This window comes from Callospermophilus lateralis, unplaced genomic scaffold (assembly GCF_048772815.1).
Source record: "Callospermophilus lateralis isolate mCalLat2 unplaced genomic scaffold, mCalLat2.hap1 Scaffold_127, whole genome shotgun sequence".
In the NCBI taxonomy this organism is placed as follows: Eukaryota; Metazoa; Chordata; class Mammalia; order Rodentia; family Sciuridae; genus Callospermophilus; species Callospermophilus lateralis.
Genome location: NW_027512450.1, coordinates 949,218 through 977,172, shown reverse-complemented (window position 1 = coordinate 977,172; position 27,955 = coordinate 949,218). Strand labels below are relative to the sequence as shown.

Genomic DNA, 27,955 nt, shown 5'->3' with positions numbered 1-27,955 from the left:
GAGGGAGTAAAGAGGAAAGGGAGGGAACACAATACCAGTAATAGTGGCCTCTGTGACACCAGGTTGGGGCCGAGGGACCACTTCTCTGGGAGGGGACCCAGGCTTCTCATAATTGATGATGTAGCCAGTGATCTTGGCACGGGGCGGTTGCCATGCTACCAGCAAGGAGTTGGGGGTGGTAGTCAGGAAGCACAGGTTGGATGGTGCATCAATGGCTAAAAGAAAGCAAAACTAAGTCTCAGAAAATAAAAGCCAAGAAAATGGTCCCATATTCCCCCCCAGCCCTTTTAATCAGACTTAAGAGAGTGAAATTCTGTAAGCTCTTCCCATGGTTCACAGGGAGTCATATTACAAAGACCCTTCATTTGTTTCTTAAGTTCATGTGTCTGATTATACTACAAGCCAGTGGTGTCTGTCAGCACAAAGCAGTTACCAGTGGAGGCATCGATGACCACGGGGGAGCTGTGGGCATTGTCGTTCAGGGTATACAGGTAGATCTTGTAGTCCGTGCCGGGTTCCAAACCTGGGATGTGAGAGGAGATGGTTTCTATGTGTTCTTCTTTACTAGGAAAGTTTTCAAGCCCACACCTGCAATTTTCTTGGCTCATCTACCCACCCATGTTTATACAGATCATGGAAGTAGTCTACCTTTGAACAATAAAGTAGAACATGATGTGGATATTAACTGTTATTGTGGAGCATACTTAAAAGCAAATCACTAATGCAGAGAAGGACCTCCGACTAAAATAAATTTTTAAATGCAAAAATGCTACTTTAGAAGCAGTCCTCTTGGAGAATGAGGGGTGGCCCACTGAGTGTACTTTCTCTATAGGGTAATTAGGTGGTCATTATTTGGTACCTGGAATCAGAATTGTACAGCACAAAAAGACCTAAATTGATCTATTTTATCAAATTCCCTCTGAACTTTGACCTTTATTAAGTAATGTTGTTTGTCTTTATTAATTATGTCTTTTTAAAATCTATATTAATGCTAAGAACTATACACCACCATTTCATTTTTTTCTTTTCTATTTTCATTTTTTTGTGCTTCTGGGGATGGAAGCCAGAGCTTCACCAAGTGCTTTACCATTGAACCGCATCCTCAGACCCTATTTCTTTTGGTTTTACATTATTTTACTTTTTTTTAAATAAGAAAGGGCATAGGGATGAAAGAACAAATCTGATAAAAAGCCATTTCTCTGAGACCATACAGTAGACCAAAATAAAAGATTCAAAGGACAAAACTATTTTTGATTATGGTATGAGAATAACTGTTTCAAGCTGTGTTATCATAAAAAATTGGAAATAAATTGAATCATATAAGACATAGAATAACTAAGAAGCTGGTTTACATTGTGAATGTTGATTGACTGTCACTTGTGGTAAAGGTGGTGGGTCCCCTCACCTGTGATGGTATAGCTTCTGACATCTGGGCCGATGGTTCTCTGAACTGGGGTCTGGCCATTGGCTGGGACGGCATCAACTTGGAAACCAGTGATCGTCTCGGTCTTGGTTCGCCAGTTAATGGTGATGGTGGTCTCAGTAGCATCTGTTACACGAGCCCTTCTGGGAGGGCTGACATCTGCATGGGATTATAGCTAGAGATTAGTGCCTGCCTGGCTCATATAGGTGAGATTTCGATCTTTTAAAACATTTCTTTATGTTTTAAAAATACATCCTCTTCAGAAAATACATTGATTAAATAATTTGTAGATTATCTCCCTTGGCATTCAAAGAATGTTCAACAGTAATTAGGAAATATGGAAATAGTTACATTGGGTGCCTTTTTCTTTGAAGAACTGAAAAGCTTTATAAATACTACCAGTGGTTCCCAGGTCTGACTTTATAGTACATACAAATCTTCAGTAAGTATTAAAATGATTAATTTACTGTACTGTAAAAGTGTGTGGTAGGAATTATAATAGCATGGCCAGCTAGCAATTATATGTATAATAGCCAGTATTATTGCTAGTATTTCGTCGTTTTTATAGGGCTTCATATCTTTTCTCTCAACAGAAAAGATTCGTATTTTATCTCTATTTTATTGATGATGGAACTTTTGACACTTTATGTGACAGCTGAAAGAGCGCACAGCAAGTTATTGATGGAGCAGAAACTAAAATCTGGGCCAAATTTGATCCCATACTTATGGTGCTGTTAAAATACAGTAGAAATCAACATGTCCTCCCCAGACCTAACTCCAGTAAAACAAATTCTAACAAGTGGAGCATAAAGTAGCTGTTAGTCCTAATCTTTAACACCAATGTTATACCATTATGAAAGGATTTCATTTTAGGTATTAGTGGAATACTTTCTGAAGGGGCAAAAAAGGTAACAGTCAAAAAGATAGGGAATCCCACCAATTTCCACATTGGGACTCATTCCACTTTTAACTTAGTGACCAGAGAGATCATTTATCATTCTTTGTTTATACAGAAAATTTTGAGACTAGAAAATTGGATTACTTACTCTTGAGAGTGGTGATGATCCCCTGAGCTGGTCTGCTGGTCAGTGTGTCCTTAAGAGCATAGACACTCACTTCATATTTGGTAGCCACCTAGAAATAAGGGCTTGGTGAGCTTTAGCAGTGTCATTGCAAGAAGCCCCGGGAGTTTCACCATGGCTTAGATAATTCAGTGGTTATTAGTAAAAAAGAAATAAACTAACAAATCTCACAACACTGTCAATTCCTAGATTAATTTCATCTCTACACTACAGATGACCAGCAACAGACTGAAATTAAATGAATTTTAAAAAGCTCTTATGGGCTTATGCCCAAGTAAGCTATAACTCACATTTTCATGTAAAACTGGTGATGAAAAAATAAGAAAAATGGGTAATAGCCTGTTTTTTTTTTTCTTTTATGATATGACAGGTGTAAATCATGAATTTTTATGGTCACAGACAAAGATAATTTTCTTTTCTGTCTCTGAAACCCTTTTCTGTAGTTTCCCTGTAACTGGTCTTAATATATAAGTCTAGAATGATTTAAAAATTTTTTAATGAGGGTAGGGTCAAGTTGGTTGGTACAATCTGGAGAACATTTCTTGCCAAGATGACATCACTCAAAAAATGTATAACTAAATGAATTTATGTCTACTGATATGCAAATTGCCCCCACATATATAGAATACTTCCAGAAGAGCTGCACAAAATCTAAAGCTATTTATAAAATTCTGTTCCAATAGTCATCTGGAAAAGCTTAGGTCAACAAAAAGCAATTCTCTTGATACAAAAAATCACAATAAAATTATTTGACAGGAGAAGAAAAGATCAGTTGGATCGAGCATGAGATTATGTTCTACCACCTAATTAACTATGTAAGAGAGGCTCTACTTTATTCCAATGACAGAAGTCAGTCCTGATACAACCACAGAGGTGCTGTCAGGAGCAAGGTTGATTTCTTTCATTGGTCCGGTCTTCTTGTCTTTGGGGGTCACTTGTACTCGGTATACAGTGAGCTGGACATTGGGTGGTGTCCACTGGGCACTAAAGCTTGTTGGTGTAATCTGAGTAAACCTCAGGTTGGTTGGGGCAGGGATGGCTGTTGGGATGGTCATTGGTCAAAGGTTATCTTACAGGAAGTGGGGAGAAGGGAACATAGAATGAATTCCAGGAAGTAGAAGGGATAGCTCTTGTTGGATTAGAGGATTCCCTGGTCCAGAAAAGATTCAGTAGGAGAGCATAACAAGAAGGGATACAAAAGAAAGAAAGTTTTCTGAAATGTGTATTCTATATCTGCCAATTCTCAAATCCTGAAAACACTTTAAATACTTGAGCTCTAGGAAACTTTGGGTTTTCAAAGTTATTTGTTTTTCCTTAAAAAAACAAAAGAGTCATATTGGCTTATTGGTCATTACAATTGATTTTCCATTTGTATTTGTATGAAAAGAACAATGGCCCTTTTTCTATATAAATTATGTTCTTATGGCATTCAGAGTATGCCATCCAAAAAAAGATAGAATTATGTTTTTATTGTCTCTTTTTATTCGGACCCCAAGGCAGATGTAACTGCTAAATTTGAAGTATTTCTGTGGTGCAACATAAGAAGAAAATTAGATCACAATAGAAGCAGAAAAGAGAAGCAAGGAGCAATAATCAGATTGTCACTGCTAAGGTTTATACCATCACCAGGACAAATTTTTAGCATTCCACTCTGATTCAGCAATAAAGCACAAGAGGATAAAGAATCATGGAAAGAATTTGCCTTAATGACTGTTTCCTGTGTGTCTGAATCAGAATCCTTTAGGCAAATTATACACAAGCATAAGCTATCTTGCCAGGGGAGAAAGGTCTTACCCATGTGCTCTCAGAATCATGCTGCTATAAAATGTCCTAGTTGGGATCTTTTCTTAGAGGAAACTCTAGGATGCCAAACTGCTTTCCTTTGTACATAGTGTGAGAGTAACCACAGGGAGTCATAGCATCGGAAATATCCACAATTTTAGTATCATCTTTAGATGTCTGGTTTCATGGCCTTATGTATAAGCCAAGCTACTCCAATATTTCTTTTCATCAGATTTATTTACCTAATACCACCTAAAATTGACTGTTTTTCCTCTTTCCTCTTTAAAGAGGATCTTTTCTAAAGAGGGTTGTTTATTTTATTTATTTATTTACCCCTTAAATGGGAATGAAAAGGCCCATAAAGTAGACTTTCAGCAAGGCTTAAAGTAACTGCTCCCATGAGCACCCTGGTGGTGCGATTACCAAGATACCTGTGGACTGGTTTCCAATCAGGGGCTGGCTCTCCATATCATCGTGCAAGGCAACCACACTGACTGTGTACTCAGAACCCGGCCTGAGGCCTTGCAGCTCTGCAGTGTCTTCTTCACCATCAGGTGCAAGGAATAACTCATGGATTCCATCCTCAGGGCTCGAGTAGGTTACCCTGTACCTGGAAACTTGCCCCTGTGGGCTTTCCCAAGCAATTTTGATGGAATCGACATCCACATCAGTGAATGCCAGTCCTTTAGGGTGATCAATGTCTGTTAGGCAAATTAATGGTAAGAGGTCATGTGAAAAGCAAGTTGTGAAATAAGCATTTTTATAACATGCAAAGCAGTTTTGCAGATACCATTTTCTTTGATGAATTACACTGCAATTAACCCACTAGTCAATGGAAAATTACTTGACACTTGCCTAAAATTGTTTTGGTTTAGAAAATATTTGATGTTGCATAACTTATCAAAATAGGTGTACATGAGATGCCTAGGCACTCTGCAAATGTCCCCACGTTGGGGATATACTTGCATTGATTTAAAGATGTTCCACTAAGATTTGTTTTGCAATGTAATGTTAGTCTCATAGACCTGGATTTTCTATGCCTTGGAAGTGGTAATGTTGATTTTCAATGTTACATTCAGATCGCTATAAGCTTTCTTAAACTCTTCTTTTTTTCTTATTAAGTATTCATATGAAATGTTTTTCCAGCCATAGTCCTCCAAAAATGGTAACTTCATAATGTATACTTTATTCAACTTTACCATCCAGTCATAGAAAAGAAGGTCCTAGCAAAATATTTTGTAGATTTGCTATAGGCAAATAAGATTTTGCTGAGGCCACTGGAGCAAAAGAAATTCAAAGCACAGCAATTCACTATGGTAGTTCCACAACTTCTTTCCTGTACGTTCACTACTTGGCAGGAAGAAAGAAAAATGTTTGCCAAGGACTCAGCTCAAGATACAAACTAAACAATAAGCTGGTTCTACCTCTGTATAAAATGCAAAAGACATGCAGAGGGCATTCAGACCCAAGAATAAAATTTGACTTTAGAAAAGGAAACCACACATTTGTTACGTACTGGTTACTGCAGTTTGAAACAGGGGCTGACTTTCTCCTTTTCCATTCTGAGCATAAACACTAACCACATACTCCACTGTGGGCTGCAAGCCTTCAATGGTCATTTCTGTTTGATCTGCAAGGGGAGTGAAAAGCAAATGTAGCATCTATGCACTATAAAGTCATCCAAGTGACTTCTGGAGTTTGACAGTAAGCATGTGTGGTCTCGAATTTTTAGTTGCAGAATTGTCATGAAAATATCAAGGAGTTAGATATCAATTTCCTCTTGGACACACCTGTTTATTGCTAATACAATTTCCCATGTTGGAATAAAATCACATTCAAGGAGAAGGTCAAAAACTTAATATGATGCCCTCAACAATGAATGATGGTGCTCTTGGAAAAAGGAAGAAAGAAAATTAACTTGATTTTGAGGTTGCTTTGAGATCCTATTTTCACAAATATTTTATATAAATATAAAAACAACAGATCTACAAGAATCTGAAAAAGTCAGTTATTCTTCTTGGTGTGCATACCAACAAAACCACAAAGATGGATCTGGTAATTTAAGAGGCCCATGTCACTAAACAGAACCATGCATGTAAAACCAGAAATGTGTGTATCCTAAAACTGCTACTGTGAAGTAAGTTGGAAATGATCTTGAGTCCTGAGCTCATGAATGGGCAACCATGACATGTGGCATGAAATGTATGGTCCCCATGACAAGGTGGCCATCTAGTAAAGAAGGAAAATTATGTTGTCCTACTCTGTTCATCCTGCTGTATGTGACAAGAGGGTTATTCTTACCTGGACCTGCAGTTCTAGTTTGTGATGGTCCTTTGCCCGTTTTGGGAATGGTGGTCACTCTGTAACCAGTAATTGGAGAACTTGAAGGCAGCCACCTGACACTAATGCTGTTATCCTTAACATCAGTCACTTGCATCTGGGATGGCTTGTCAATTTCTACAAATAAAAGTAAAAAGAAACCAGTACAGGCCCAGTCCTGGGGGACAAGACTAGAAGAGTCCTTATCTTTGGTTCTGGTACATATTCAAAGATCTCTTATTCCTATTAACCTTTCCCAGGTATTTCTTTTGCAAGAATAAAGAGATAGCTTTGAGGGGTGGGGTGTTCATTACAAATGTTTTCAAGATGATGGCTTCATTCACAAAGAAGCTACACCCCAGGTAGGTGTTTGTCTTCCTATAATTATCAATACATTCATTTCTTTCTCAACAAATATTTATTGAATAATTATCTTTCTGCCTATTTCTTGCAGGAGGCACATGAGATATATCAATTAACAACACATTTTAAAAAATCTGTGCTCTTGAAGTCATTCCTTGTATATTTGCCTTATAATGTTAACTAACGATTTTGTCTTATTAAAAAGAAAGACCGGGGCTGGGGGTTATAGCTCAGTAGTAGGGTGCTTTTTTAGCATGTACAAGGTACTGACTTTGATCCCCAGCAAAAAAGAATAGAAAAAAAAAAGAAGAAGAAAGAAAGGAAATCAAGTTCACAGTGAGGAAAATATATTGGGAAAACATTGTAAAAGTTTTCTGAATAAATAATCCTGTGTTGTTCCAGAAAAGAACTTTGTACCTGTTCGATAGTCAATGGAAATTGGCTTGCTGCTGGCTGGGCTGTCCCCACGGCCAGTGACAGAATACACTGTGATGGTGTAATCTACTCCAGGTTTAAGGTCACTGATGGTAGCTGTGGACTTGCTCCCAGGGACAGTGAACTCCTGAACAGGGCTAATTCCTCCTGTGTGAAAAGGGATTAGTCCATAATGTGAGGGGCTTAGAGTTACTTGGGCATTACTGATTAATTAACATATTGAAAGCAGTATGTAAATCACATTTTATTACTTATTCCCCTTTAAAGAGTGTTATTAATAAATCCTGGACAGGAAGGTGTATTTATACACATACTAAACCTTCATAAGTATATAAAATAGGGAGAAAATTGCAATTAATGTTATTTTAACATTCTAACTTTGAAATGTTACTAAGCTGTAGATTAATATTAAAAGGGAGGAGAGGTAAGCCCTCACTCAAACTAGGATTTTATGTCCTTCATCCTTTTAAAGTTTTTTCATGGAATGTTTTTATGCTAAAAATTAGAGAATACAGAAAAGTAAAATGAAGAAAAAGTTAAAAATCATATTTGACCAGTGATAATATATTTGTGAACTGACAATCTTTTTTTCCTCAGTTCTGCTATTCCTCTTCTAGTTGTATTGGATCAACTTTTTCTCTTGATTTTATAACCAACTATATCATATGCAGAGTCCAGGTATTCATGGAATAGACAAGTGTCTGCAAGTGCGCTGCCAAAATTACTTTAATTTTATGTCCATTTTGAGCTTTTGGGTTCTTCACAGCAGATTTTGGTCTGCTTAAGAATGTGAAGCATCAAGTAGCCAACATACCTGTTTCTCCATAGGTGATCCTATAATATCTCACTGTAACAGCAGGGGCTTCCCAGCTGATCAGTACGCTGGTGGGGGTGGAGGCAATGACTTCCAGGTCCCTTGGGACATCAGAAACTAGAAAATACGAGGGACAAATCTTCACATCCATAACTTTCAAATGATAATTGGATTCTCGTTGCTCATTTTCCAGGTCATCATTTTTAGGTTTCTTTCATACAAAAATGTAAATACTGTATGAAATTAGTAGAACTAAAAGTTATGAACAATTCAAGGAAAGTGGTTAAGAGACTATTCAAATTGTGATAAAATGATTGTTTCAAGTTTATTGAAGGATTTTGTTCCTTCCACTTTTTATTTTAGTAAGACCATAGAAAAGTCACAAAAATAATAACAATGAATAGCCACCTGTCCTCCTCTTAAGTGTCTACTATTTGGAAACATTTGCAACATTTGCTTCTCTCTTAACATTAATAACCTAAAATGATTAACATCATTTCAGACTAAGATAGAGACATCAAGATGACACTTCTCCCCTAAGTGCTTCAGCATCTATCTTCCAAGAATAATGACACTATTATACTAAAATTATATTTTTAAGAGAACTTTGAAATGGTTTTCTGTATTTTAAATAAAACTTTTATAATTATAAACATATAAATATCTAAATCAGGTGAGAAATTTCTTGGGATAAAGAAATTATTTTCTTCACTATATTCTAAGAGGGAGATTTTCCTCCACACATTCTCTCACTGGCCTCTCTGTGTCTTTAACCATGATCTATTTTGGGGGGAGAAGATGACTCTGCCTACATAAAGCTAAGTTATTTCATAGACTGTACCGACTGTATGGGAAAGCCTGGGTTGCTCTGAAGAACAGACTACAAGTTACCTGTTGACTGTTGGCCAATCAAGGGGGAACTCTCCTCTCTGCCATAAAGAGCAACAATGCTGACCACATATTCTGTGCCTGGATTGAGGTTGGTGAGGGTGATGGAATTCCGAGAGGGGGGCACTCTATCTTCTCGGGATCTCCCAGCACTATGCTCAGGATGATGGCGAATCCAGTAGCCAGTGATGGCAGCTCGAGGAGCAATCCAGTGGACAGTGAAAGACTTGGGAGTGATGTCAGAAAATTCAATGCCAGATGGGGAATCAAGACCTATATTTTCCACCCATGAGAGGAAGAGGGGAAGAAAAAAGACAAGATACCATGAGCTTAACATGTGAGGAAGGTGGGAGGGAGTTACATCCACCCAACTTTTTATCATTTCTCATCAATGTAGTGAAGTGCCCTGAATCTTAGGTTATGAGGCACTGATTCAAAGCCACAGATGAATTTCAAAATCATATATTTTCAGTTCAAAATAGCCAATTCATGCATTTTTCTTTTTCTAAGCAATCCCTGTTATGTATACACATCATTACAGTAGTCTCTGTATCACATTTGAAGACCAGTGTTTAAAATACTGTGGGAAGTAATATTTTCAAGTGTTTCAATGTTCAAATAGTCCAGTTCCATCCTGTATCTCTCAAAGTAAGACAAGATCTGCCCACTGTCAAGTTAAAGAAGATACCAAAGAAGCTTTCTGTGCCCAAGAAGAGACTAATTTGTCAACAGAGTTAGTGGTGATGAAGCTGGACATAAATTTTCTAAAACTGAAGACATTATCCTGGATAGATCCAATGCAGGTAATCCTTTATGAATTGAGAACTTTTGAAAATTAATAAGAATTCAGTGTTCATTTTATTTAACCCATATTCAAATTATTTAACCCTTCTGGGACTTACAGCAAATTTTTATTTGAGTTGAAATATTCACTAATTCTATTTAATACTATACTCAAACAAAATTGTGATATATCAACTTCCTTTTGGGAAGTCCTTTTTGGACTATGAAGAACTAAACACACTAAAATAGGCTTTTTTAAGGGAAAACAATTAAAAGCATTCATATTTAAGAAAGAACATACTGTATAATGAAAAGAAATGTCCAGTAACTCTAAAATAATAGAGTTTATGAGATATTCTTCTTGGGAGTTTCATTTTGTTGTTTTGTTTTTGTTTTTCTGTTTTTTAAAGCATAGACAGCAAAGTTTCTGAACTAATTTCAGTCCACTGTGGAAGCAGGAGTAGAATGTCACTGACTGAATTGCTAATTATAAATTACTAATTGTTGAGTGAGGTGTCTTTTAATTTTTAAGACCACTGAAGAAAAAGTAATGACAAGGCTGCCCACACCATAATCACCACAAAAGACAAGGTGTATATTTAGAAGTAGTGTTTCATTTTGTTTTTTTAAAATCGGTAGGCAAGAGCTACTTGATAAGCATGTTGCTCCAAGACTCACATGTTTTCTGTCTTCCTTTAAGAGGTATGCTCTCGTGGTGTTCGTAGACACTGGAAACACTGACTAAATATTCAGTCCCAGGCAAGAGGTCTGAAGAGGCAAGTGAGACTCATTTTACACTTGTGCTTGAAGGTAGGAAAAACCAAAGTACTCCTGGGACTATTTCAACCGATACCATATACAAGCTTTTAGTCCTGCAAACTACTTACAACTATGTAAACATGGATACCTGGAGACGGTCTGTAAGCAGGTGATGATGAAGGGTCACCTTGCCCTGAGTCTTCTCTAAGCCCTGTCCTAAGTTCTTCCTCTGTATGACTTAGTTCTATCTGCACCTGATAGTGTGACCACTGGGAGCACAGGAGACAACTGCTATGGTATCATGGGTGATCACCGAGCCCTCCCCAAGACTCTACATGGTGGTTCACTATTTTCTAAAGCAGTTTTATAATGACACAATATACTGCAAATATTAATATATGTAGTTTGACAAGTTTTGACATATATTTAACTTATGGAACCTTCACTACATTTAACATAAAAAAATATAACCAGTACCACTGGACGTTTGGTTGGTGACAACCGCCCCCCACTTTACAAAGAAGAAAGCTGAGGCAAACAGAAATGATCATTTTTAAATGACTTGCCCAGGATCATTCAGTGATTGACCCAGGTCAGGACCAATGGTCTTAATAATGAAGCTTTATTGGAAAAGGGTAACGTGATAAAGGGATAACAATCAATTGAGCCATATTAATATATTTTAAAAGTTTAGCCTACATCCATGAGTAACCCTTTCTCCCATTTTGATATAGCCAAAGGGTACAGAGGAAGCTTTCCAACCTTTGAACTTCTGCTCACTATACCCTCATTCCCCTATATACTGTTGACTCTTCAGTCTTTCTGCAGAGGGTCCTGCAAGGTTTGGAAAAGGACCAGAAGGGAGGGCTAAATGCTGGAACTTCACATCTTCCTTCCTAGTTGCCAGAGGCAATGTAACTTAACAACTGGGGACCTCAGTTGTTTCATCTTTAAAACAGGATAATAATAATTCTCTAAGGGGGAAATGGCTACCTTGAGGTCATAGCATTAGGACCAGAAGGTCTTAGAACACATGAACATGTAATAGGTATTGGTTGAGCAGGAACCAACATGCAATGCAGGGTTTAGTGTATATCAGGTGATGAGGTCACCAATGGTTCCAGAATGCTCTACAACAAAAATAGTGCTGTGGACGCTATCATGCAAATATAAGGATGTTCTCTTTCACCAGCCAGCAAGTAAGAAATCAAGATCATGGTCACACATAGCTGCCTTTCTTTGTGTTTTGCTTTCTAGAACATGTTGGAAAGGAAGAGGATGTTTTCAGACCATCATTGAGGAATGTCCCTAAATGTAAGCCATTTCTGCTTATGTGGAATCTTTGATGTTCTCACACATTGTACCACAATAGTGAAATATAATAAGAAATGTTTATGTGAAACACAGCACCTCATTGCAGCCTACTCTTATTTTCTTTAAAAAATATTCTGTTTCAAAATGGCAGGGACTAGAAAGAGACAATTTCCATAACTTGTTTAATGTCAGTTGTTTTCTAGGACCTCAGCCTTCTGAGAAATCCTGCCAACAGATGCTTTTTGAAGTACAAATTAAACTTCTGTCCTCACAATATCCTGATCTATCCCAAGCAATCAGTCACTGTTTTTAAGTTTTCAAATGATAAGTAGATTATCTGCTGATACTTTAACAAGAAAAAATGACAACACAACAGATATGGGGACACTATTTTCAATCTTCATTTTTTTTTCTCTTCTAAACACTTAGATTTAGTCAAATAATTTCTCTTGAAATTCACTTATTTTATGTGTTTAGTTGAAAGCAGAATGTGTTTGAAGTCTTGGAACATTACTTTTAGGGTTTTCCACTAAAGTTGTAGATATCAACAGTATATTGAGATAGCAATAAGTATTACGTCTTTCAGAATTTACAGAAGACTTTAGTTTGGAGCTCGTCTGCAGATCTTCTGCGTTAATTCTCTTTGAGAATTAATACATCTGCTCCAGGCTAGTGTTTATTCAACAGATGTACCCGACTGCTTACTTGTTAAGACCACTGCACTGTCTGATGGAGAAATCGACAACTCTGCAACATCGTCCTCGTTTTTCACAGGTGAGTAGCGCATCAACAGGTTGCTCAGCTCAATAGATGAAGGGGGTGCCCAGGTGACATGCATAGTGTCTGGACCAACATTGGTGAATCTCAGGTCCATGGGAGGAGGAACAGCTGGTTTCAAATAAAAAGGAAGATTATATTAATATGATTTTTAAAGTCAAAGCTCACAAATCCACTGAAAAGGTAAAAAAATCAATATTTCATGCCTAAAGGAAACAGAGTCATAATCATGCAAATAGTCTAATCTAAATCTAATCTAAGTCATGGTAGACTACTGTTAAAAAATCAAACACTACATTCAGTAATGTTAGGCCCCTTTAACCTTTCTGCCATCATCGATGTGTTCTAAAGAATCATTTTAATCTACTTTTAAATAGGTTGATTTTTACATACATGATGAATACCACTTAAGATTCTTTTATCCCAGGCCAAAGAGGCTTAAGTTGCCACAGAGCAAAAAGAAACATAGCGGGTATGTTCCAAAAAAAACAAACACACATGCACACAGACAAAAGACAAGAAGGTCCTAAATGTCCCCCAGACATGAAATATCTATGATCTAATGGCATAGCCACAATTTCATTCCGTGAATTCTACTTACAAGTGAGAAGGGTTCATGCAAATTGGTTCTCAGCATGTTTCTTCCAATGCAGGGCAGAGAACCTTTAAGATGTTGCATGCTGGTCCCCAGACTGTGGTTAAAAAGGAGTTCCTTTACCTTATGATAGCAACAAAATCTAGCATATGCTGAAGTTTATTTTTCTTGTACATCAAAACAACCCCTTCCGTTCTACTGTAAATTTTGATGGCTTTTTAGTCAGCTACAAAAAAGGAACATGGTGGAGTTTATCCAGAGGTAGAAGGAAGAGTGTAATGGCATATTCTGGAAGTACCTTTCAGCATGAACTGGTGTTCATCCTAAAATTTGGTATTTATGTTAGGAATTTTTTAAAAAATGCTAGGTCTACAAATTTAACTCACCTCTGCTGGTTTGTATTTACTAGATCCGACATCTAGATTCCTCTAGTTTTATGCATACTTGCAGTTTAAATGAAAGTGCACTTAAGACTCTTTGGATACGACTTCAATTAGTCAGGCATATGCTTTAGATTCCTTAGGCTCAATCCCTCCCGTCTTCATCTCTGTGGCCAATTTCTGGCTTCTCCCTTGAAACATTCATATTTAACCAGAGTGGCTGTTGGCAGCATGCAACACCATCCATGTGTCAAACACAGAAGTTTTTAAAATTCACCCGTTTGCTGTGTCAGTGTAGTAGGGGCACTTCTCTGCCATTAATGAGAGTGATAACGCTGATGTCATAGTCAATGCCGGGTTCCAGCCCTGTAACTGTGTAGTATCCTACTGAGGAGTCCACAAAATCTTCAAAAATAGGGATCCCTTCTCCTGCTGCAACTACTGTGATGCGGTACCCAATAATGGTGGAAGAGTTTAGCGGGGTCCACCTCAGGCCGATGCTTGAATCGGTTATATCAACAAAGCTTAGGTCAGTGAGTTGGGGCACCTCTATTTAGTTACAAAGCGAAGAGGGGGCAACAGGAAAAGAGAAGCAAAAAAAAAAGAGGAAAAAATAAAGCAGTGTATATCAGGTTATCTATAGTCAAACTGATAGAATGGTAAAGCAATGATGGTAATATGCAATCTATTTCAAATGATCTGAAAAGATGTCCTAAGTATCATGAATAGTTTGCTTTCCTGGGAAAATAAAACAGGTTACAATATTCTTTTAGGGATTTTCTTGCATTTGGAAACAGTAAAGTTTGACTTCTAAACAGTAAAGTTTGACTTCTCAGATTCCTAAAAATCATAGGCCAGTTTAGGATGTCAAAACCATGAACCCAGACACAATATCCACATTAAGTATCAGCAATGATTTAAAAAAAAAAAATCTCAAGCTGTCTCAGTAGGAAAATCAAAGCTTGCATGAAGGTTTTAAAAAACTGGCTGATGAATTGGTTTTTGCCTCATACAAAACTCATGTCAACATCATGGTGATAATACTAATGCATTATGGATGTACGGTGTGAAAAGTGCCTTTCCCAAAAAAGCACATTCGGGCCAAGGACAGACAGGCTTGCGTCCAAGGCCACTGCCAATCTTTTAATTCATAATCAAAGTTATTTAATTAGCATTAGTAAACACATACCAAACAGTGCCAAAGGGGAAACAGTCTGTGCAGTAATTTCATTCTGTCATCATCCAATTTTGGACAAACAATGAATGTATCCCTAGATAGGTCTTTTCTTTCAATTCATAAGAAGGAATGCCCTGTGGGTGTGGCCTTGATTTCCTTCTTCATCCTCTTTTCCCTCCTCCAATTTTAAAAAAGACTTTGAAGTTGCAAGATAAGGAACTGGATATTGTCAACCATACATTATATCTGTGCTCACACATGGAGACAAAAAAATATTTTATAGATGGCTGCTAAAAGCAGAAACTGACTGTAAAATCAGGCACAGATGTCCCGATGGGATGCATTTACCATATTACTTTTAGGCCGTCAGTACTGAGTACAGACACATGACATTTTAATAATTTCCACGTGAGCAAACAGTAGAGAGTTCATGCCACGGTTGCCACTCCATTACATACTCATAGCAACAAAGAGCATCCCAGTGAAGCATAGACAGTGAAGTAGTGTTATCAGCAAGCCTTTGTCCAAACAGTCATTTTGACTGCGTAGTTTTGGAAAGTGCGGTTGGGAGGTTGGCATTAAATCCCAAACACACTTGACACACTCAGCCATCTGGGGATTAAGATTCTAATCCCTTCTTATTGAAACTGCCACTCTGAGGAGAACAGCTTATTTTTTTATTACCTGGGATGATGGTATCAGAGATAGGGACACTTTCCTTGTCATCTTTGACAGTGTAAACACTGACATTGTATTCCAGGCCGGGACTCAGATTTTCAAAAGTGCAAGAACTCTGATCCGCACGAACCATTTCTTCCAAAGCATTACCCTGCTGTCCGCTTGTAGGGGTGGTGGTGATTCTATAGCCAGTGATACCTGGAAAGAACAGAAAGGAGGAAGTTACCACAGAGCATTGATGACCCACAGAGGATTAAACAAGACTCCATGGTGAACTGACGAAGGAGATTGAATGTTTATTAAGGATTCTACTGCTATTCAACCCTTTGAGGTTGACCAAGAGTTTGAGTACAGTCAAGAAAATCTTGTGTTAAATAAAATAAGCTCAGAACAGAAAGACAAAACTGTGTATTCTCATTCATTTGTGGAAATTATAATGTTGATCTTATAGAAGAAGAGAGTAGAATGGAGATCACTAAAGACTAGGAAGAGTAGCAAGGAAGGGAGATACAGAAAGGTTAGATAATGGGCCGGGCACAGTGACAGCCAGTTTGGGAGGCTGGAGGATCTTAAGTTTGAGGCCAGCCTCAGCAATTAAATGAAGCCCTAAGCAGCTTAGTGAGACCCTGTCTCAAGATAAAAATTTTTTAAAAAGGGGGCTGATGATGTGGCTCAGTGGTTAAGCACCCCGGGCTTAATTCCTGTTACCAAAAACAGAAAGAAAAAAGGCAGGAAGGAAGAAACAAGGAGGGAAGGAAGAAAAATAAAAAGGTAGGTAGGTAAGAAAATGGTGCCAGAATACAGGTAGATAGGAGGGATTCGTTTTAGCGTTCTACAGCCCAGCAGGGTGACTATAGTCTATAATGATTTATAATATATTTTGAACTAACTAGAAGAGACTGAAGATGCCCAACACACAGAAATAATAAGAGGAGATGGAGAAGCTTATTTGATCATTACAGACTGTATCTATGTATTAAATTATTTTACTGTACACCCAAAATAGGTACAAATTTTGTGGGTCAACTACAAAAAATAAAGCTACCTTTCAGTAACAACAGAAAAGAAAGGAAATCTTGGAAAAAGGGGAAATGATGACCAAATTCCTCTCCTCCTACCACTCTCCCCAGCTTTCTCTTAATGATCAAGTCTCAGTAGGACTGTTGAGGGCCATCCCATTTTACCTGCATGGTACAAAACACTCTCTCGACCTATGGGATTTTCAGGAAGAGAAACCAAGGTGATGCCATTCATTCTAGAAAAAGTCTATAAATTATTTAAGACTTCAGGAATCATGGAAATTGGGCAGTAAAAGAATTGAGGGAGAGAAGGGAGAGATTCAAGTAGATGGTGACAACTAGAGATCTTCAGGACCCGAAGATAAGAGGTGGAAGAGTGATGATGTTAAACTTTCCAAAGGACAAGGAAACAAGGGTCTATTTTATCATTAGGAACAAGGTGAACACTAAAGTGTTATACAAGGAAATCCAGCTGGATGGGAAAAAATATTTAGGTCATTGTATTGGCTTGTGATCATCTGATGAGGCCATTGAGACTGGAGATTAATGACTAGCTGCCAGCCAGCATGAAACTCCCCAGCAGAAAGTTTCAAAACCAGAGTAACTCAGTTGGAAACTGGGTAGCTTTGGCTTAAACTATGTGTTCATATATTTAAAAACAAACAAACAAACAAAAAAACACCAAAATCATTCTAGACTTCAGAGGGAGATTAGAAAGGATATTTTGAGCTACTTTTACCTTGTGTGATTGTATAAACTGATCAGACTTAGAGATAATTACCTCAGTTTTATACCCACATAGCAGTAGAGGTGTGCAAAAAATACTTCTTACAGGTTTTTATTTTTGTACCAGGGATTGAACCTAGGGGCAATTAGGGGCAATGTACCCCTGAGCCACATCTGCAGCCTTTATTTTATTTTTTTATTTGAAATCCTTGGGATTGAACCCAGGGCCTTATGCATGTGAGGCAAGCACTCTATCAATTGAGCTATATCCCAGCCTCTTTATTTTTTTTTAATATTACATTTTATTTTAGAGACAGGGTATTATTGAATTGCTAAGGGCCTCACCAAGTTGCTGAAGCTGGCTTTGAACTCACCATCCTCCTGCCTCAGCCTCCTAAGTCACTGGGATTGCAGGCATGTGCCACTGCACCCAGCTACTTCTTACAAAAATTTTAACAGTAAAATAAGTACGAGTTAAGTAATAAACTAGATATATTCCTCAAGTTAAGTATAACAGGTATGGATGCAACCAACATTAGCTGAAACTTTGGTTTAGTATAAAATCTTGGTTTTGGAAACCCTCCAACTGGTCCCAGTCCTACCTGGGGTGGTGATCCTCTCCCAGGACACAGTAAGCTCGCCAGTATCAGGGTTGGCCTCCAGGTGCAAGTTGGTCAGTGGAGACAGTGCTATGCAAAAAGAAAATGTTAAATTAAAAATGAGAGCTCACACAAAGGACTTGGCCAGAGGAATGTTTCTTCCCCTTCTTTCTTTTCCCTTTATCCCTCCCTGCCTTCCTTCCAGAATTGGTGAAATTATAGAAGTCATAGTATGAAAACATGGTGCACGATTATTTTGTACTACTAATGGAATTATTTCCAACTTTCCAGCTTGCAAATACTCTTGACATGGAAAGAACATATCTTATGCCCCAAAATACCTGGCATGGGTTGGATCCGCTCTTCCAAATTTCTAAATAGTAGGTCGGGATAAGATTTTCCCCCCATACTATTCTTATAAATAGTGCTATTGACAGATTTTTAAAAGTAGAACAGTTTGAAAAGCTAAAAGAAAAGAAAAAAACACAAGAACTCTCCCTACGTGTCACCACTCTGTTGACAATCGGCTGTTCGATTTCTTTCCCATCTCTCAGGACTTGGACGCTGTAATCATATTCCACTCCTGGAGTCAAGCCAGACAGGACAATGCTTCCTGAGTCTGAAGTCACTTCTTGTGGGGCCTCACCTCCCTGGCTTGGTCGCACACCCAGCTAGAGGGAGGAGAGCACATAAACACAAAGGACAAGCATTTCTGGTTAAATAATAGTTAAATTATAATCTAGATACATGTTGAGAGGTTGTGGTTAGACTTTATATATCATGGCTCCTCAGAAACACACAATGTACTTTCACTGGGGAGGCACTGGGGACGTGCCGTAGCTCTATTTCCAACCTCAGCTGGAAATTCCCTAGATTGGACCCAGGGTGGAAGAGGTATCGTCCAAATAGCACTAAGGTATCTTCCAAATGGCACTAAGGTAGTTTGTGATGGAAGGTTCCAGAGAAATGCCTGGAACCTTCTATTAAAAATGCTGATTTGCTTGATAAAGGACCTTCTGGTATAAACAGGGGGCTTTGGGCCACATGATATAGTTCACTTCTATTTTCTTTTGTGTGAGAGGAAATTCCCTAGGCACTCTATTAAATGAGTTATTTACATCTAGTTCACTTTTCAGTTGCCATTTCAGGGCACCAGCCTCTGTAGTACCTCTTATTAAAACACACACACACACACACACACACACACACACGCACATACACACACACACACAAAAACCCTCCTGTTGAAGACATTATGTTCATAGTTCCAGCTGCAGGATATGTTCCAAAAGAAGAATTAAAATAAATGTGCCCATAGTTATGGTGTTATGAAATGGTGTTAGACCTCAGAAAAATCCTTCATATGCTACACAGCATCTGAAGGTTAGATTGATGCCATTAAAGGAAATCCACAAGGTACATTGGCACACTTCAAAAAGGAGTCTCAATAAGTGGCCTAATCATCAATATGGCCATTACATACTCAAAAAGGAAATGACCTCTGGCTTATTTTTAAAACAATCCTGGGGGTTTAGTCTTAATTTCCAGTCTTGATGAATTATTTCTTCCTCCATTCTCTACATAAACAACAAAAGTAATTCTTTCAAGCATATTCATTTGTATTCATCATTTCCCTAATATCATTACTTTAAAGAACATGAATCCAGATATCTACAGGGGAGACCTCAATCTTAAACTCTATTAAAGAGATTTACCGATGGGGCTTTGAACAAGTCAAAAGGAAACTGATTGGATGAAAGTGTGATTTTTAAATGACTCCAAGTTTAATTGTCCTCCCCAAATTGGCTTTTGTGAACTGCTTGGCACCCATTTAGAACAACATATCAAATGGAGTTCTCCTACATTTTTCTTAAATGTAGTTCCCTGGGGGAAAGGATAGAGAAAATAAAAAGAGCAACAACTAACAGGTCCATGCTAATGTTTTCTCCTTTGCAAAGCACACACACACCCTCAGTCCATCCTTGCAGCAACTGAACAAGGTAAGCAAGGGGATCCTCCAGGTGTGAACAGAGGCAGGTGACAACACCCAGGTCTCCTCTCCTGAACCACTTCTATCTACTGCATGCAAAAATAGGATGGCTCTATCAAGCCTGCATTGCAAGAATTTAGGAACATTTGCAGTTTACCTTAAACCCAATCCTTGGAACAGGGATCCATGTGATCACAATGGTGGTCTCAGTGACCTCTGTGTTGAAAGGTGGAATGGAGCTCGATGGCTGCACTGTGAAATGAACCAACACATGTGTTCAACACCTTCAACTCATAAATGATGGTAGAAAATGTAAAAAAAACAAGTATCTTTATCTAGAACTTGAGTTTAATGAACCAGTAGATGGAGAAGGAGTTACTTCATCAGGTGGGAAGAGCAGTGCTTCTCAATGATCAATGTGCCACACAAATAACCTGGTGAAAATCCAGGTGCTGATTCTGGAGGTCCAGCATGGGGTTGAGGAGCTAGCTTTTCAAACCGGCCAATGATGCCAACTCTGGTCTGTGAATCACACTTGAGTATAACAGGTGGCTAGACAACACTCCTTAGATTCTGTGACTTGTGGCTTTTCATTAATGTTGGGATTTGAGTTTGGTGACAATAAATTTTCTTATAACAGAATAAAGTCCCTTATAAAATATGTAACTGGTCACTGCAAACAGAGGATCATTTGGTTTCTTAAACATTAAGAACAATGGTAAAATTACAGATGTGATCTAAAAATAGCTTTTTGCTGAATTTTCCACAATGGTGACCAATATTCTTGGTTGTGGTAATTGATGCTATATAAAAGTTAAAAAAATTCTGAAATCATGAATGTATCTTAATTGTAAAAATTCATCCTTTTAATATGTGATTGTTCATTCATAAGAATTCTATAGAAGTTTAGTATCCTACCACTAGAATTAGAAATCATAACAAAGGTTTATTTTGCATCTCCTAGCATCCTAGCACCAGTTATTTCCCTTAGTGAAAATATTCTTTAAAGCAAGGGATTAGACAAAGAGGAATGAAGGGAAGGGAGTGGGAATGGGAATAGGAAAGACAGCAGAATGAATTGGACATAACTTTTCTATGTTCATATATGAATACCACCAGTGAAACTCCATATCCTGAACAACCTCAAAAACCAGAATTGAATTAGAATAAGTTATACTCCATATGTATATAATTTGTCAAAATACACTCTATATCATGTATATCTAAAAAGGACAGGGCTGGGGATGTGGCTCAAGCGGTAGTGTGCTCTCCTGGCATGCGTGCGGCCCGGGTTCGATCCTCAGCACCACATACAAACAAAGATGTTGTGTCCGCTGAAAACTAGAAAATAAATATTAAAAAATTCTCTCTCTCTCTCAAAAATAAAAATTAAAAAAAAAATAAAAAGGACAAATTTTTTAAATGTCTTCAAAAAAGCGAGGAGGAGAAAGAGCATGTGTACACAGTTAAGGCACGCACTCCCAACAGCCTTGCAAATTTTTGTTATAAACTTAGAAAGATGAGGCTTTGGAAGCCAAGAAGTTTGAGTTGGGTGAATTAAGTTCAAGGGTTTGGAGCACATTAGTAGCCCTGGGTTATGCCTTCACAGTTCCTTCCATTTTATGTCCCAACCAAACTCTGTTCTCACTGGGAAAAATAACTACTGAAAACATGTTTCAAAGAGGGTCATGTAACTTTTGCCAATTGATTAAAGCAAACATCCTGCATGTTCTGTGAAATATATGTCACTTTAGAATGGAAAACTATGAATTTTATACATGAACTTTGATAGCCATGTGGCCTGGAAATATGTACCCTCAATGAAATTAAGATTCAAAGAATATTTGGATTTCCAACCAACTTTGAATTTTTACCCGCATGAGAGTCAGTGTATTATTCTAGGACTTTTAAGTATACCTAGATTTACAAGTTAGATAATTATTCTGCTAGAGAATACTTTGTTTTCAAAGATAATTTAATGGCTAAGATACTAAATATATTTATAAATAAGTTTCTATATATTCGAAAATAAATATACTTTTCCCTGAGACCTTTCAGGAAACTTAAATCTGTTAATAATCTGGTGAAGTGCTTTATTAAACATACAAAATTCTTGGAAAGGTTATTTATTAGAAAGAACTTTTTTTTTATTTCTAGAAAATTGAACATTGGCTGACATTATAGAGAATACAGAGTTTAAGAGAAAGATAGTTTTCTGTTCTATAAACCTAAATATTTCAGGACTGTTTTGTTTTATCCTAAGTGGAGTCTATTGTATTAATAAATTGATTTTCTTTCCTTATTTTTCCTTTTCCTTAAACAAAAGAACCAAGTCCATAACAGTCACACATGCCAAGATGTGGAAACATTGAATTTATTATGTACTTCATAATGTCATTTTAGTTGTTAACTCCTTTTGAAAAAAAATTTTGATCTTTTAATAATTTGGCCAGTGGTGTGATTTTAGAGTATACTTTTTGAATAGAAATAAAGCTAGATTTCTTTTTCCAAACTGACAGAATGCTTAGGCTGATGAGAAATAAAACTGGGTATTTAATTATTACCTTTGTCTATTTGCCTAAGATTCGGCACCATTTAGAAATGTGTTTGTTTTACGTCATGTCATATGGCCTTTGGAATGTTGTTTTCTTCTCAGATAGCAGAGTCTTTGGTAATGAAACTTTCACAAATTAGAATTTTCTTTAAAGGAAACAATATAATCAGTAAATGAAGTTTGTATTCTGAATTACATTGTCTGTGTTAAAGCAATTTCACAATTGTTTCACAATTTTCCTTTGAAAATAAAGAAGAAAACAGATTAAAGAGATTTTTTAAAAAATGTTAATTATAAACATTTGTGTTTCTCATTTGAAGAACAATAATAATCATCTAAGAAAGAATTTGTTGCATTGATTTCCAGTGTCAGGAGGTGAAAGGCTTAACCAAGCCCAGATCATTTTTATTATAGTAATATTAGCTGATAAGCAATCCATTTTTAATGATGACATCCATGAACATTAAATTTTAAATTGGAGTGAATACTCTATATAACCAAATCTCAACTTTTAAAATTTTTAGGTACATGTGGTCCTGTCCAAGTAATTATCACTGAGACCCCCAGTCAGCCCAACTCTCACCCCATCCATTGGAATGCACCAGAACCATCTCACATCACCAAGTACATTCTCAGGTGGAGACCTGTGAGAATCCATCCAGAAACCCTGAACATTGAGTATCCCGACCTCACCAAATTCTGATATGTTTCTTTTGTTTGTTTCTAGCTTTTGAGTCAACAGATCTGATTAACTGTCAGTATGTTTTCTTAGTAAGAATATGTGGTCAATCAAATTGACCTTTTTTTTTTTTGTATTTAGAATTTAGAAATTTATGTTGCAAATGATCTTTGCAAGGAATTAGAAATGATAGCATAAACTTAATCTTGCCCAATGTGGGAAGATAATCTAATTTTTTTGCATGTCTTTCAACTCTATTAAAGGAAGAACTTATTGGGATCCGTCCTGTAAATTAATTCCTTTCTTTTTTGATCCACTTTTTAAACCATATTTTTGTTTTTTGGTTTGTTTTGTGTGTGGTACTGAGGATCAAACCCCAGGCATCCTGCATGCCAGGCAAGTGCTCTACCACTGAACCACATCTCCAGCCTGATTCATTGTTTCAAGCATTAATTTTATCTCCTAAGGTTATTTAGATAGAAGAGAAAGAGATGATGAGAGGAAGGTGCAGATGAGGGATGATAGTTGGTTTATTTAAAGAATGAGCCCTGTGATTTTCTAAACATCTAGAAACTGAAGAAACCATACCAAGGAAGATAATGTCCATTAAGCTTTAGTTTTTCTTACCCTCTCAAACCTACCCCAGTACAACTTTTAAGTTCATAACATGATTTGAGGAACAGTACTTTAAATACAGGAGAAAATGACTATTAAAATGAAAACTTTTCGATTGTTTCCTTATGAGTATATTTTCTAATCTTTTCTTCTGATACCTAATTTTAAAAGCGCACATTGAATACAAGTTTACTACCAATTTGGAGCTAATTTTAATGACTAATTTCAAAATTTTTCACAGTGTATTTAAGTTAAAATTTAAATTCAAAGGATACTAGGATCACTTTCATTTATCCCCAAAATGTAAATGGGCACTTGAGCATTTGAATTAAATCTGTGAACTGGTTGATTGGGCAATTAAAAAGAAAAATCACTGGGGATACAAAATGTATTTTGATACTCATACTACTTTGAATATTTATATTTAAAAGGATTTCGTCTTGTTTGCAGTTAGGGTGTTTCTTTTCCACACATTCTATTGCATTGAGCTTTGTGATCTATGACATATTAATGAAGTTGAACAGGATGTGAAAATGTAAACCAGGAGCAAAAGATTAAATAAACTGAAATTACATTCTTCTATAGTCTTGCCCAAAGTTGGCTGACCACTTTTGATGGGATAGTTTGTATCCAAGAATGAGTCACAAAACCAGACCAGTTGAATCTTTTTTGTGCTGTCCCCAGAATCTGAATCACAAAAAGAGTATGGTGCCTTTGGACACTTCTGCAGGGCAAGAAACTTAAATTGTATCCCATCAACTTAAAAGATGATAGAACATATTTTCCATTTTAGAAAGGAAGCTATCTCTGCTTATTGTAAAAGTGGAAAAAAAGTGGGCAAGATGAAAATTTAGGATATCATAATTGTATTCACCAATATTAAGTAATTGCTCTGACCAAAGCAAAGGTGTTCAGTGCTTGCAAATTCATAACCTCCAGCATGTCACATAATTCTTGGTTTTTCCACCTCTAAAATGAGAGCAGTAATACCAACACTACTGAGTAGGATGCAGGGAGGTGAAGATCAGTGGGAGAAAACAAGCAAAACAGCACAGAGCTATAAACTCCCAATAAATAATACTTATAATACAATTATTAACATCAACAAACTTTACTACTAGCCCCTGTTCTGAATTCAGTTTTCCACAATCGTCCTCTAGAGTGGAGCTGAAAATCTCCTCATTTGTCTTTGAAGATTGCTCACCCTCATCTCTGAATGTGCATCCTTGCAAACTCTTGTGTGATTTTTTCTTTTTTTAAATTTCATTTAAATTTTCAGAAAATTTCTGTGGGCCGTTGGAAAGAAGCTACCATTCCTGGTCACTTAAACTCCTACGTCATTAAAGGCCTGACCCCAGGAGTGATATATGAGGGGCAGGTCATCAGTATTCAGCAGTATGGCCACAGAGAAGTGACATGCTTTGACTTCACCACCACCAGCAGCAGCACTCCCAAAGGGACCAGTACGTACCTAGCATCCTCATGTCTACATCTGGGTATCCCAGACTCGGGCTCCCTGCAGGACCTGCTTCATTCTCAGTTCAATTCCTTCTGTGAATGGCACCTACATTTTTTAAATTACAGTATTCTTCAGACAAGAAGGGTGAACATTCTAGAAAACTCAAGGACTGCTCTCCCCCTTTCTGTGGCACTCTAGGCAACACTGTGACAGGAGAGATGACACCTTTGTCACCGGTAGTGGCCACGTCTGAATCTGTGACTGAAATCACTGCCAGCAGCTTTGTGGTCTCATGGGTCTCAGCTTCCGATACTGTGTCTGGATTCCGGGTGGAGTATGAGCTGAGTGAGGAGGGAGATGAGCCACGGTACCTGGGTAAGCTAAACACATTGTCTCAGGACAGGTTTGGAGGGGTGATGGGTAGACCCCCTGGGGACAGGGCATCACACGTGGTCTGAACACTCTCCCCTCTGATAAAAGTCAGGGAGGAGCTAACCATTTACAGAACTGGCTGGGTTCCTGTGAGCAAAGACACTTTGTCCTGGTCCCTGATGTGAGCTTCACTGAGCACCAAGTATTTGCCTGGACATAGGTTTGCCCAACAGAAGCTATTTTCTCATGGCAGTGATTGTATATGAGGACTACCTCTGAAGATGGTAGCTTTGAAGAGTGCTCAGGTCCTTTGCTTATGCTATCCAGATTCCCCTGGTTAGAGATCTTTTACAAAGTTTGTTGAGAGTGATTCTATATCATGTACAACTAAAAGAATGAGAAGCTGAACTCCATTTATGTATGATGTATCAAAATGCATTCTACTGTCATGTATAACTAATTAGAACAAAAAAAAGTAGACCTTTCAAAATTACTTATCTGAATTCACAACATTTGGAACTAAAGTTGTTTTCTTAAAGCTATATTAATTGTTGACTAGAAACCAAATGTGTTCATTCACTAAAGCACGTCAGTTAGGAAACATGAAATCATTAAAGCACATAGACAAATACAATGACCTAACCTGAAAATGAAAATTACAAAAAAATGTAGTAAAATTAAGTGGATTATAATCATTTAAAATCTATTAAAATGCTTATGATATAGAGCTTCTCATCAAAGAAAAAACATAAGCAAATTACATTACTCATCTCAAAACTAGGAATAGTTTATATAAATAGCTAATGTGAATGCAGTATTTGTGCCACTAATGTACGCAATAAAATTACAAACCAATAAAAAAAAAAAAAAAAAAAAAAGTTTGTTGAACTCATTCATGGGACCAGCATCCAGGTCAAGACAAAGAATATCCCTCCCACTCCGAATCCCATCACTTTTTGCCCATTGCTGCTACTAGGACTTATAATCACAGAGCTATTTTCAAAAATTTGGGGGTGGATTATTAAGACTATGCATCTTTAGGAGAAGATTTTGGAAAAATGAAAGAAGAAATATCCCATGGTACATTAATAATCACTGATGATCTTTTACTACATCTCCTTCTAGTCTTTTCCCCCCTGTGATATGTAGTTCTTCTTGTATCAGCTGTGGAGGCATTGGTTTGCTTTGATCAGTGACCTTTCCTTTTTTATTCCAAAGAACTCCCGAGCACGGCCACTTCTGTGAGCATCCCTGACCTGCTTCCTGGCCGAAAGTACATTGTAAATGTCTATCAGATAGCCAAAGACGGAGAGCAAAATTTGATCCTGTCTACCTCACAGACAACAGGTACCTGTGTGCTACGTGGTGTTCAAGGAATCCTTTTGTACAAGCAGGGCTATAGCAAAGTTGCCCAGCTGCCTCACTTCCTCCTTCCTTTCTTTGTTAGCTCCTGATGCCCCTCCTGACCCTACTGTGGGCCAAGTTGATGACACCTCCATTGTTGTTCGCTGGAGCAGACCCCAGGCACCAATCACAGGTGGGTTTAGCCTTGTTCTTTGGCTTCTTTGTTAATCTTTATGGCTAAGTGTGGCAAGAGCAGATTCATACTGTGGATAAGTGTAACATTCCATTTTACTAACTCCTTACACACACATACACACACACACACACACACACACACACACACACACACACACACCCCTGCAAAGGCAGCTCATTGGCCATTACAGCAAGCATTTCCAGGGCTGCAAAGGTGTGGCATTTCTGAAAACCTTACACTAAGACTTAAAGAAGAACTAAGTTGCCTATTCAGCCTCATAATAGAGGTTCCTCAAAGACCAGACAGGGCTTGAGAGCTCTGTGTTCAGGCTGGTTCATTAATTGCTTCCATAATCCAGAGCTCAAAGAAGAGAAATCAGCCTAGCATGAATATTTCCACCTACTGGCTTTTCTAATTGACAGTTATTAAGTATCTCATGTCTTCAAGGATGATATTTATTATTAAAAAGGTTTGTATGGCTCTTCTTATTTTATCTTTGTGCTGAATAGTCATTAGAAGTGGTAGCATTGAAAGAATCAAAAAGAATCTTGCTGATTCTTAACTAATCAAGCAAGGTGTAAGGGTGACTAGAGAGGGGAGGATTTATGATTTTCTTAGCCTCTGTTTTATAAAACAGCCCTCATACTTTTCTCCGGACCCTGCAGGGTACAGAATAGTTATGCACCATCAGAAGAGGGCGGTAGCACTGAGCTCAACCTCCCCGAGACTGCCAACTCTGTCACCCTCAGTGACTTGCAGCCTGGAGTTCAGAACAACATCACCATCTATGCGGTGGAAGAAAACCAGGAGAGTACTCCTCTCTTCATCCAGCA

At 37.6% G+C, this 27,955-nt stretch overlaps 1 protein-coding gene across 1 annotated transcript in view; it reads right to left on the bottom strand.

Moving 5' to 3' along the window:
* The window catches only part of LOC143387301 (fibronectin-like), a 36,266-nt gene extending 11,031 nt beyond the window's left edge, over positions 1 to 25,235 (bottom strand). Inside the window, 20 exon segments of the mRNA XM_076841821.2 lie at positions 36 to 215; positions 434 to 523; positions 1,406 to 1,582; positions 2,470 to 2,557; positions 3,351 to 3,544; positions 4,719 to 4,988; positions 5,804 to 5,917; positions 6,589 to 6,744; positions 7,387 to 7,551; positions 8,219 to 8,335; positions 9,110 to 9,379; positions 10,568 to 10,657; positions 12,668 to 12,850; positions 13,992 to 14,027; positions 14,030 to 14,263; positions 15,576 to 15,767; positions 17,917 to 18,003; positions 18,416 to 18,584; positions 20,061 to 20,155; positions 25,223 to 25,235. Coding sequence (XP_076697936.1) covers positions 36 to 215; positions 434 to 523; positions 1,406 to 1,582; positions 2,470 to 2,557; positions 3,351 to 3,544; positions 4,719 to 4,988; positions 5,804 to 5,917; positions 6,589 to 6,744; positions 7,387 to 7,551; positions 8,219 to 8,335; positions 9,110 to 9,379; positions 10,568 to 10,657; positions 12,668 to 12,850; positions 13,992 to 14,027; positions 14,030 to 14,263; positions 15,576 to 15,767; positions 17,917 to 18,003; positions 18,416 to 18,584; positions 20,061 to 20,155; positions 25,223 to 25,235 — 2,920 coding nt within the window.
* Positions 25,236 to 27,955: the final 2,720 nt, after the last annotated feature.